This window comes from Pinus tabuliformis, chromosome 7, assembly GCF_031772625.1.
Source record: "Pinus tabuliformis cultivar Carrire ecotype Pingquan chromosome 7, CPIR1, whole genome shotgun sequence".
NCBI classification, from domain to species: domain Eukaryota; kingdom Viridiplantae; phylum Streptophyta; class Pinopsida; order Pinales; family Pinaceae; genus Pinus; species Pinus tabuliformis.
Genome location: NC_142293.1, coordinates 211,598,665 through 211,611,603, shown reverse-complemented (window position 1 = coordinate 211,611,603; position 12,939 = coordinate 211,598,665). Strand labels below are relative to the sequence as shown.

The 12,939-nt window shown below is 41.5% G+C and overlaps 1 protein-coding gene across 2 annotated transcripts in view; it reads right to left on the bottom strand.

Annotated features, from left to right (window-relative positions):
- LOC149246601 (uncharacterized) overlaps positions 1-10,322 on the bottom strand; it is a 94,796-nt gene extending 84,474 nt beyond the window's left edge. For both annotated transcript variants that reach the window (XM_089457980.1, XM_089457981.1), the window contains exon 1: positions 9,453-10,322. In XM_089457980.1, the coding sequence (XP_089314106.1) occupies positions 9,453-9,624 (172 nt within the window). In that variant the 5' untranslated portion in view covers positions 9,625-10,322. The remainder of the gene's footprint in view (positions 1-9,452) is intronic.
- Positions 10,323-12,939: the final 2,617 nt, after the last annotated feature.

Genomic DNA, 12,939 nt, shown 5'->3' with positions numbered 1-12,939 from the left:
AACAATATCAAATTTACATCAACAAACAATGTTTTGCAAGCCCCTTGTTTCTCAAATATAAAAATATTTGTAGTTCAGTACAACTAAATTTTCAATTTTCAACAAAAGCCAAACAGGATAACCAATTACAAAAAGAATTCATTGGAACAAAATAAAAGAACTCAGAACCCTGCTAAATAAATAAATATGTTACGGCTTTCTAGTTATCCTCTGCATATTTAAAAGCGTATACGAGCCTTCAAAGATGTATAGAGCATTGCCCATTTTAGAATATGATAAAAACTCAAATCGTCTCTAGGGCAATTTTATTAACTTGCGACCCGGATGCGGGTGACAATCCAGGCATTTATAATGATTAGACTGATGGGCGGCGAGAGGACGAGCCACATGGCCGTCTGCGTTCCCTCCCATGCCAGCCTGAGCCGAATTCATGGTGGCCTGCAAGCTTCATTTAATGGGTACTCTGGCCGAGAATTACCCATTATGCACACAGATATGGACTCCACTCGCCATAATGTTGCTCCTCCCCCCTGCTCCATTGCATTTGTCCGCCTCAGGCTGCTGAACCCTGTTCTCGCACTGTCACCGGGAGTCGTTGCTGGTTAGTAAGTTGTGTAGACCTTGGCAATGGGCATCACTACTCCCAAACCAGGCTCTGCAATTTGACATCAGCCCAGCCTTCCCTTGCTCATCCTCTGCTCAATTCATCAGCCAACTCCCCCACTGATAGCTCGGCTTGGCATTCTACCATGGCACGCATTCGTCACCGAATACGAAGCCGAAGAGGGGGAAGTCATGGTGGTAGTGTCTGCCCTCCTGCGACGCCAAGCCCTGACCCCGCCTCCCCCTCCCCTTCCCCTGACATTCCCAACCCACATGGCTCCCTCTCCGGCAGGTATCCTGATACCCGCAGTGGCCGTGGACACGCACAGCTTCAAGGTGTTTGCCGAAGAGACGTTGCGGTCCACACTGCCAACTTTCCTCTACCCCCTCACCCGGCTCCCCACTCGACCCAATTTCGCTTCCGCAGCACCCTGAATAGACCTATCATTACAGCCACCATCACCATCGTTTTCTCTGAAGAAAACGAGCCGCAGGATGCCCCGTCGGGAAGTACTGGAGCACAGCAACGGGAGGCTCACAGGCTCAGGAGTGATCGTGATTCAGGCAAGCAACCGATGGACGAGGAGATGGTTACCCTGCATGGCAAGGCTCTAGGTGGCGGTCAGCATGCTGTGGAAGGAAAATCTGGAGACACGCGACCACCTGGTGGCAGAATGGTTGACGCGTCAGGACCGCATGCAGCTACTGGCAGCTCTGGTGGCGTTCAAACTGCTCGTGGGCCACAAATCGGCGTGTCGGAGGAGGAGGATGACTGGTATCAGTATGCATGCCTCATCGAAGAGGAGCCCGCCCCGGACGACCTCAAGTGACGACACGTGGCAGCCAGGTGTCACCCTTATGCCAGCTGGGGTCTCCTCTGCTGACTGGCTCTTTTCTGTTATGGTTGTTCTGTTGAAACTTCTCTGGGTTTATTACCATGTTTTGATATTTCCTGTTTTTAAGACTGATAGCCCACATGTGGGTATTTTTGCCTTTGCGGACTGGTTTCCCCATCGATGGGGCAGTCAAGTTATTTTTTGATAGATGATGTTCAATACTGCTGAGGCCTGTGCTTCATTGTAAACATGTTTTGTTTCTTATTAATAGATTAAATTTACTTAGAAAAAAAAATTTATTAACTTGCGGTATGTTTAGAGCCAATGAGCTTCACGTTCAGTATTACTTAAAATGAACCAAATTTAATATACATGGTGGCCTAAAATTACGGTTTGGGGTTATTGACAACCATCATGCCCTAAAATTAAGGCTTCAGGTATATAGGCATACATAAAGACCTGAGGTTAGGGTTAGGCTTAAATCCTTCATGCAGAATCGGATTTCAGCCAGAACCCTGATCTGCCCCCCGAAACCCGCCATACCAATACAACTTTCTCTCTGAGAAACCCCAAATCCAAAACCCTGAAAACCCTAGACCAGCTGCAGTTTACAGCAAATCAAATGCAATCACCCAGAAAATATAAAACAAAAATCATCTGACCTCGATAACCAATAAACCTACAGTAGCGGTCTTCCAGAGCTCAAAATGCTTGTTGCCTCTACGGAAAAAATACTCGATGTAGATGAAATCCTTTTAATCTACAGACTATGCATTTTTCCAGAACGAAAAAGCTTAATTATATTATATAAGGTATATAATGGACAAATAGTACATCATGTGTGCTTGAGGAAATAGGAGCAATTTGTACAAAATATTCTAGATAAGATGGGAAAAACATGGCCCATCAGAATAGTCAGTCATTTAACTTGCAGATAGAAGACAAAAAACAGCTTCATAAAGGAATATAGTATCCTATGTCATAACAGCTATATTCAGATGTGTCGTTTTAACCTCGACAAAAAACATAAACACAAAACTTCAGTAGCCTGTAAAGATAAAAAACAAGACAGGGCATACCTGGGTTCAGTAATGAAAATTGTAGTTAAGTACCAAGGAGGAAAAATTCCTGGATGGAGAAAATTTTCACCTCAAATATTACCTTCATGTACCAGATACCTGATTTCGATAATTACCTTCATGTACCAGATACCTGATTTCGATAGGAGACATTTCTTGGACAAATTATCAGCTTGTTGGTTCTGAGATCTGTAAATATGTTGAATGGAGTTTCCTTCCATCCTCCTCCAAAGATACATAATTCTGTCCATCCAACCTACAAGATGAGGTTTATTGATAGGGCTCTTTCCCAATACATAATCAACAATGATTTTAGAATCTCCGTAAATCGTAATGGAATGAATGTTTAGGAAATGGCAGAAGGAGAGAAGTCCCGCGAGAGCCATCGCCTCGGCTTTGCAATTGGTACCCTTTCCCCCATTCCAGGAAATAAGATATTGTAAGTTTTCCTCCATAATGATATGAACCCCATAGCTGCAAGAACTATTTTGAGTTGCTCCGTCAAAATACGCTTTTGGAAACTTATTATGATCATGAGTTTGTTCTGTATGATTGGGCTTTTTTCTCTTGGAAGATTTTGCAGGTAGAGAGTTATAAAGGGATACAATACTATCGAGAACACCGATGAAGGCTCCTTTTTGTCCTTAAAAATAATATGATTCCTCCATCTCCATATGAACCATAGGACAATAATAACTATAGGCCGCCGGGACTCTTTCTGACAGCTCCACCAAATGAATGCTTCTTTTATAGAGGCATGAGCAGTATGAGGGAAACCAAAACAATCAGCCAGGGCACGCCAAAGTTGTTGAGTTTTATGACATTGAAAGAACATGTGGTAGTTGCTTTCCTCAGTAGATTTGCACATTAAACAATACCCGAGCCCAGACCAACTCCTCTTCTGCAAATTATCCCATGACAGGTTTTTGTTATGGAAGTCCAGCCATGAGAAGAATATGGTTTTGGAAGGACATCCAGATTTCCAAAATATTACTGGAAAGATTGGGGTATTAAGAGCAGCCTTTAAACTTATCATGTTTAAGTAAATATCCTTTGCACAAACAGGCACCATTCCCTTTGTGTTCTTCCAAATGAGGACGTCATCTTCCAGAGAACGGCAAATGCCACAGTTTCTCAAACAGTCTCTGATCTTCTCCCACTGCTGAGCTAATACATCAGACATCCCCATACTCTCAGCATCCTTCCAGAGAGGGAAAGGGCCCTGCCATGCTGCAATAAGCCTGTTCCAATAGAAATAACCTTTCCTATGAAAGAAATTTAGGAACATCTCAGACAAATTGATATCATCCCCCCCACTCAAGAATGGGTCTATCCCAATGAGCATCCTATTACCAGTCTGGAAACTCCATACCAAATTTTTTAAGTAAGCCTCTACCTTATGAAAACTCATCCATATTGTCGATCCGTAAGCGGATCCAATCTTTCCCAACCTGAACCAGTAAGAAATATCCTTGTTGGCCATATATTTTTTTTATTGTATTGCTCCAGGGACCTTCTCCGAAAATACCTCTCCAAAGAGACTTACATATTAATGCCTTTCCAAAGGTTCGCAGATCCAAGACGCCCCATCCTCCAAAACTCTTTGGCAAAGAGATATCTAATAGTCTAAATAGGTGATATTTTCTTTGCTCTCACTAACCACCCCATATAAATTTGCAGTTAACTTGTTCATCATATGAATGATACTTGTAGGAAGATAATATAAGTGAGCCCAGTATACAGCTAATTGAGTTAGAACCGATTGAGCTAAAACGACTCTACCTACCAAGGAAAGGCTTCTGAATTCCCATCCTGAAATCCTTTTATAATACCTGTCTAGTATCCATTGCCAGTCCGATTTAGCATATCCCTTAGCTTTTAACTAAAATCCTAAGTATTTCATTCTATCTTTGATGGACCGCGCCTCTATCCCAAATAGAAAGGACAGACATTCTATAAGTTCCATATTAACATCATTATGATAGAAAGATGATTTGGATTCGTTTATTTGCAAACCTGTAGCTTTTTGAAACCTTTCCAAGATGTCATGAAGACATTCCCAAGTAAGTCTACATAACACGCTGAAAATAAGAATGTCGTCTGCAAATAAGTTATGGGATGTATAATTATTTCTGCAAATCTATGGACGACATCTATTCTCATCAACCGCCTTGTTGATATGGAGACTTAATGAATTCATTGCCAAGATGAATAATAAAGGAGATAGGGAACAGCCTTGACGCAGTCCTCTGGCAGCTAAGAAATAAGAGGAAGAAAGCCCATTTATAATGATAGCATAATTAACTTGTTCCACACAGACCATGATCCAGTTTATCATATTAGATTTCAAACCAATTTTTGCAAGTAAACATCTCAGGAAATCCCAGTCTAGGCAATCATATGCCTTTCGAAGATCAATTTTCAATATGACTGCTTCACTTTTTCTCGTATGCATGGTGAACAGACTTTGTTGTGTGTTCACAACCGCATCCAATATATTCCTTCCTTTTAAAAAACCATGCTAATCCTTAGTTAAATATCTTGAAAAAGTGTCCTTAATTCTTTCAACAATGATTTTAGAAATGATTTTGAAGGATATATTACAGAGGGATATAGGTCTGAAATCCTAAAAGGAATCTGCTTCCGATTTTTTTGGAATGAGTGCTATTAGAGTGGAGGAAGTGAGCTGATGTATGCTGCCTGAAATTCGAGAGCCTTCAACCATCCTCAGCAGATCATGTTTAAAAAGGTCAAAGAAATGGATGAAGAATTCAATCATCTAGCCATCCGGGCCACACTTATCCTTCTTAAAGGATTCCATGACTCCTAAAAGTTCTTCCTCCGTTATTGGCTGGAAAAGGCACTCATTTTGCGCATCATCAAACATTTGTGGATAAATATCAATGCCCCGTAAAATGTCCTGTATCCTACTATCCCCCGATCTCTTATAATGATTTTCAAAAAATTTAACAGCTTCGTTTGAGATGTCTTATTGTGAGTGAGGAAAGCCTCCCTGACCATCATTTATCTTCCATATAGTGTTTTTCTCACGTCTGGAGCTTGCAAACCTGTGAAAAAATTTTGTATTCATGTCCCCTTCTTTAAGCCAAATAGCCCTGCTTTTCAGTCTCCATGATACTTCTTCCTGATCCAGGATCTTTTTCTTTTTCCTTTCAAGCTCTTTTATACGGCATCTCATATTAAATGGAAGTAAGTGAGCAACCAATACTCCAGAAATGCTGTTCAATTCCAATTGTATTTCCTGGAGAGCCATTCTGTTAAGTTGTCTTTTTTTGTATTGCCATTCTTTAACAATCTTTCTAATGGAAGATAGCTTATCCCTAAAAGTCATATATGGGGGCATATTATCTCTAGGAGATAAGTCCTTCCAAGAATTTTTTATAAGATCATTGAATTTCGGATCTTCTAACCATGGTCTGTTAAACTTGAACAGGTGCCCTTTTCTAAAACCCCTTTCTCTCCAACTAAGAAGTATCGGTTTGTGATCTGATATAAAGCAATTTTCGATGGTTGAAATCAGCATACCCAGTCTGTCAATGATGCTAACATGTAGAATAAATCGATCAAGTCTTTTAGCAATATATGCCCCTTCTATCCTTCCATTCTCCCACGTAGGTTGCATTCTAGGTGGATTTATGTCAACAAGATTTCTGTGTAACGGCTCATATTTAATACGATCAGCAAGTGAGTCTTTTTTCCTGCTTTTCCCCCATGTTTCTCCAGAGTTTAAAGTAACATTTAGATCCCCCGCAATCATTAAAGCTCAATGTCAAATATTTCTGATGAGAATAATTTATCCCAGAATGGGAGCCTATTCTTGTAGGGGGCGTAAATGTTCAAAATGTTAATAGGACAGTCCATGCCCCGAATAGAAGCAGAGATAAAGATGCCAGCAAAACATTTATATGCTTTAGCCCTAATCCAATCGGGGTCCCATAATACCACCACTCCCCCCGATAGACCATTAGCCTCAGAAGCAGCAATATGCCAGGTAGGGAACATTTTTCTGAAGTAGGAAATAGAAACAGGAGTACTATGCATGGTTTCCTAGATTAAGATAATTTTAGGCTGGGCCGAATAAAAAAGATTCTTCAGGGCCAAAAAAATTTGGTCTGGCCCAAGACCTCTTATATTCATAGAAAGAAAGAGAGTCATTGAGAGTTTTGCTCGGGCAAACTTGCTCTAAGAGGCTCATTCTCAGACAGATTGATGATAGGGACATCAATAAGAGAGAGGTCGCTTATTCCTTTGCCAGCAAAATCCATCCTGACCCTGAAGTGTCTGCTACCCCTATTGTTTTTTCTCCTCACCGTGATGTTTTTATCAGAGTTTGGACTTATATGAGGAGAAGAAGGTTTCCCAGGTTTATGAATAGTTAGGGGCCGAAGTTCAAGCAATTTTTTGTTCAGAAGGTAATAAAGGTCGCTACCTACAGAGTTAGTAGGTGAAGATACTGGGGAATTTAGGGGGGTAGCTGATACGTAAGGCTCTTTTCCTTTCTCAGATGGAATTTTTTTTTTTTGGTGACGGGGAGGATGATGGGATAAATGTAACGTGCGAACCCACAGTAAATTCATCGTACGAATGGGGGAGTGGATTAGGGGATGGAATTTCTTTATCAACAGGGGGTTCTGGAGGGGGCATGCAAAACTGGTTATAAGCCTTCTTACCGAGTGGGGAAGCTGACCTTCTGGAGCATTCATGCAAGATACAGTGGCTTGGAGGATTTAGAGACGGGGAAGAAAATTCTTAGAATTTAACTTACATAGGGACGGTGGAGTCTGGTTGAATTTATCTCCAAGAACAATTACCCTTACCGGCCCACCAAATTCGGTGGGAGATAACTGATTTAAGGTGATAGCTTTGACATGCCTATGATATGAGACTTCATCTTATATCTGTTTGTTGTTGGCTGGAATTTTCCTTGATACATCCGACCATGAAAATTGACAGGTCGACGAGGGCAGTTTTTGATTAAATGACCTGTTCTATGGCATGCCGAGCATCTGAATGGGACTCCCCAGAAGTCCAGTCTCTGATTTATCTTTAAGTCTCCCCAAGATAGCTCGATGTGATCTAGAAACCCACCTCTATAAGCTTTTTCTATGAGGATCCATGCCACACGCTTGTCATTTTCCCCAAGACATTTTGGATCAACATAGACACATCTTCCTATAGCATCTCCTATCTCAGTTAGAGTTTCCTTTGACCAAAATTCAAGAGGAAGGCCAAGAAGCTTGACCCATATCAGGTTGTTTAAGGGAGTGTTCTTCAACGGATTGTAACCAATGTACCATTTGTAAAGTGCGAGAAAGCTCCTTCCGTGTATCCATGGGAGATGTTGAATAATATCCAGATCTCCAGCACTCGAAAAATGAAAACAATACTAGTCTTGCATGAGTTTTGCTATTATAGTGATATAACCCAGCAGTGGTTTCCATTTAAGTCCAAGCCATTTTCGCATCATGGCTTCATCCATCTCTGGAAAATGCCATCGACCCACTAGGGCATATTCTTGGAGACTCGCAATGCGATCAGTCAGATAGATGCTGTCAAGTTTAATTGTCACGCGCATGGAATGGTTTTGACAAGCTTCAGGTTATTTTTACGACGAATCTATGGTTCACCGTCTATGTATTCCCTCCGTGGATAGTCGTTTTGGCTATCTTCCTGCACTTTCCCCACTTGTGACAAGTCATCACCATCCAGGTCATCAGTTGGTAGAGAGGGACAGACCACCATTTCTGCCAATGTGGACTGCCAATCTCTTGACTGGATGGCAGCACCGTGGCAGGCCTCGGCTTGAATACTGGCTCGCATGATAGCCTCCGTGGCCAATGTATCCGAGGAAAGGTCCATGCACCCAGACACAAAAGTACAAAGACGTCACACCCCCCGACTTAGTTAGAGGATCAGGAAATCCAACACGGATTCTTTCCAGATCGGGTTATAAATAGAAAATGACACTTACTAAACATAACACCAAGGGAAGTTATTGACAGGAGAGGGAGGGAAAGTCTCACATAAAGTGAAAACTGACATTCGAAGCCTCGAGAATTTAACAAACACGCTTTCCAGGAGAAAACGAGTTCTGATGTAGACAAAAATCTTCACGCAATAAAGAGTGGTGACGTTCTCATGTAGAAGATAAGAAAAGAAAAGAGGAAATTCAAAAAAACAACGACTGCTACTCACCAAGTAGGTCTGACAAGATCTTCTAAGGTACAATTTTCACTGAAACCCAGAAAATTTGAAAACCCGCCCAATGCTGAATCCGGCCTCAGAAAATAAAGACGTGAGTCGGGAAAGTTTTCCGGCCCGAAATAACCATGTTGACAGAAGAGAGCAGACACACAACTCTCGGAAGACCGAGGATTTCAAAACGGTAATCCGGAAAACTACAGCTTTAAGAGGAATTAGGAAAATTTATGCAGTAACAAATGCATCCCATGACCATTATGTCATAGCCACCCTACCAACCGGGAAAATTTTCAAAACGAAAATCCGGTACCGGAAAAATCAGTGTTCCCCTCGGGTCTGAGAAAAAATGCTTCAAAGCAATACAGCAACAGCAAATTTCATTGACACACCGCCATGGACCAATCTTAAAGCGTAAGTCTGTACATAGCTTGGATATAACAAAATAATTCTTGAGGTTGTTTATGGAAACCCACACCCAACCCAGAGAATGAAACCCCGACATAGATATTGAATTGGTAAACCTCAGGAATGTGTTAATGTCAGAGTAAAAAAATCCAATGTTCCAGACATTTACAGAAAGTTTAGAGCTATCCGCGAAAGATATAGTGAATAAAACAGTCCACATAAGGCTTGAAACATGTTTACATTATCCAGGTTCAAGAACAAAACAATGCAAACAGAAATAAACATGGGAGTTTTCATAGAAACTGACCTGTTCTCCGAGTGAAGAGCACCGCGAAACTTAGGGAGAAAAGAACTTCCTCTGTGCAGGGGCGCAAAAGAAGAAATATAAACTGTGGCGGTTTTGAAAACAAAGTTAATATATGAGCAGAAATGGGATATAACAGAGCAGAGATAGTTCCAAAAACACAGTCATCTGACATTCGTCCCCAGAGACGACCAACATCCCCGCATTGTAGAGTAGGCAGGGGATGAGCCAAACCCCGTGCAATAGCTAGGATCGTCGATATATGGAAGGTATCAAAGCCTGTGAGGGAGACACGTTGAGGAGGACAGAAGGCCAAGCGTCAACCTACCAAGGTGCATGCGAGAAGTGCATAGGGTATGCGTAGATAGGCGAGAAGCGTCGCGATTGGATCATATGCGGGCACGATCCTGCGGAATTGGCTGAACAGAAGGCCGGCAAGACATACCTGATTGGTCGCGTCTCAGTGCTCTCCACTCGGCGCTCACATGGACATTATTCGTGACCTAGCCCTACAGTCATATCGCAGACTGACCAAGGGGAATAAACAACTTTCTATCAGGCATGAAGGCTTCCCCTAAATTCAAATCAAAATGAGAGGGAGGGCAAGAAAATAAGGAAGGCCTGGCCGCCAGCGTAACACCTACTCACATTTTTTTTTTTTGGGGGATCGGGCTGCTCGTAAGAATCCTCTGTATAAACTCAAAACCTGCCTTTGCATTCCCGAGAGCCTTTGCGCAGGCGCCACCAACGACACATTCTATAAATTATGGTGCGAAGGCTAGAAGGTCTGTAAAACCAGCGAAGTACCAAGATTTCATTAAGGCTGAGGGAGGCATTGAATACTACCCAGTTGAATACCTACCCAGTTTTCACTAAATCACTGAGATAAATACAACGTCGTTTATGAGGTTAATGTGGTTAAATACTCATAATGCCGGTTCTTATTTTGTAATGTATTTTTTTAATTATTTTTTAAGCTCATATATTAGTGAAATATCATTATATTTATTATTTAATAAAGGATTAATTTTTTTCAATTTGTATATATTAATTAAAATGCTATTTATTAAACTTTAGAGAGTAGAGGGATGCATTAATCGCCTCAACATTAATGTATCCAAAACATTCACTTTGAGCGAATGGTGGCGCCTCGGGTTTGCCCTTTGTCTATCCACAATCTAAGAGATTGTGATGATGGAAAGTTCCTCTCAACTCGGCACTTATGGCCCATCAGGTTGTGGTACACATGTCCACTTAATGGCAATAATGGTTTGTCTGCTAAGAATGTTAAGAATGTTAAAAGTTTGGGCAACAGAAAGCAGGAATGTTGGTTGTAAACAACTAAAGGCAATAGATGACAGAGGGGTTAGTTAGAGCATCCTTTCACAGTCATTATGGTGAGGGAGTGTGGCAAACCTCATTGGGGAAGGAGAGGCAGAGGCAGACCACCTCTCCCTCCCCAGCACAGCCAAGGCATTGAACAATATGATGAAAGCATCCCTCGTCACTATTGACACCTAGTTGCATAACTATTTGATGATAACATCCCTCATCACTACCGATGCAGACCGAGAGGCCTAGGAGATGGGCATCACTAGTGATAATGTGTGGTCTCTCTACAATATGTTGGGTCGCCACCTCATAGACCAGGAAGATGTTACTATTGTGTTGGAGGGACATGTTTGGGACCTAGACTTCACATTTGTCATGCCTGAGTTGCGTTGCGAGCCATCATTGGTGCTTTGGGGCTTCAATTCCATCATATTTCCTCATCTACAAAGAGCTCCTCTCCACAGAGCCCTGTGGATTCTACCTCACAAGATACCAAACCTTGTAGGTAGCATACACGTCGCACTGAGGGCCAATCCTGATCGAGACCTCTACAACAACACAATACAATGGAGAACATTCTTATGGATCTTAGAACATCTGGCAGTAAGGAAGCTCATACTAGTGGCCTGAATGGTGTCACCCATCCTCTGCCTATAATGCACCAACCACCAATTGGGCACTCTTTGCCAATAATGCAACATTTGCCAATAATGCACCATTTGCCAACAATGCACCCTTCGCCAATTGAGCACCTTCACATGAGGACTATTGTAATGATCCTAATTCTCTTGCTAAGTAGGTGGACATCCCAGTTTCGGTACATGCATGTATATAGTGTGAATGAGATATTGTTTGCCTTGCATCTGTATGGACATTATAAATATTTGTATTACCCTATGGCTATTGTGAACACCTTATAAGTTATCTCGGTATACATGACCTTGAAAAATATTCTTAACAACTAAACTAACCCAATTCAAAGACACCAATTAGAAAAAAGGAACAACGGTAGAATGTGACACTATTTATCAATAAATGGTTCTTTGTATGAGGTGCACATTAAGGTTATACGCCTAATTTTATTAATAGGATTGGATAGAGTACATATGATTCAACATAAACCTGATCTAGTGGATATAATTCAACAAGCGAGAGTGAATAAACGAGGATAGGCTCACAGACATGAGGTTCATGGTGTAGTGAAGGAATCTCTAACCACCGGCAGATATTAGAGGATTCTTGCCACATGGTGGAGGATATTTGCAAACACATTTTTCCGAACCAAGAATGAGCCTAGAAGAAAGTGTCAAATGGCAGAAAAATTTACTAGCCTGCAAACCCATCAACGGTGACAGGGCTAAGAGGGGCAAGGGGACACCTCTAACTAGTCCAGCATGGTTGGGCCATAACTACCATGAGTAGGAGTTGAATAGTAGAAAAGGAGGGAGTCATGAGAAGAGAGGGGGGGCACGAAGAGCTAAAAGTAAAGGTGGGTAGTGAGAGAGATAAAAGGCAGTAGCAAAGAAAGGGAAGGGACTCGCAGTAGGGGGGTAAACGTGATACCCCATAAGGCATGCGATGGAGTGTACAATTACACGTGCTCATTTCACCCTTTTGTTTAATAGTTGCGGTCATGGTTGTACTCTAGATGGCACTTCGTCCTTACTGCAACCACGATATGCTCTCGATTCCTAGATTGTGGTTGCCTAGCTCCATCACACTAATCATCTGTCCTTTTATTGAAATGTTAAAAAGGGTATGATTTGTTTCTATTAACTTTTTGTTTTTCACGATTCGTGTGGAATGTTCAGTTCCTGCTACTAACAAGATAAGGATTTCTTAAAATGGCAGATGGTAGAACTATAACAACTAAACTTGTCAATACCTGGATTTATTAGAACCATTTAGAATGACTTTGCCCTAATTGATACGATGTTATGTTTACTTATTAAAAACATATTAAATGGTTGAAGCTTTAACAGTATTTTGGAACGATTATGAAAGTTGCAACAAACTTCAAACCAGGGATGAGACTTAAACCCCATGGAGTATTTGGTCTCTGAACATAATAGGATGGATGCACCATTGTAAGAGCATTACTTAAACATCATTTGAAAGCAGAAGTTGGTCATTCTTGCAGAAGTGGGTGGGGGCTTTT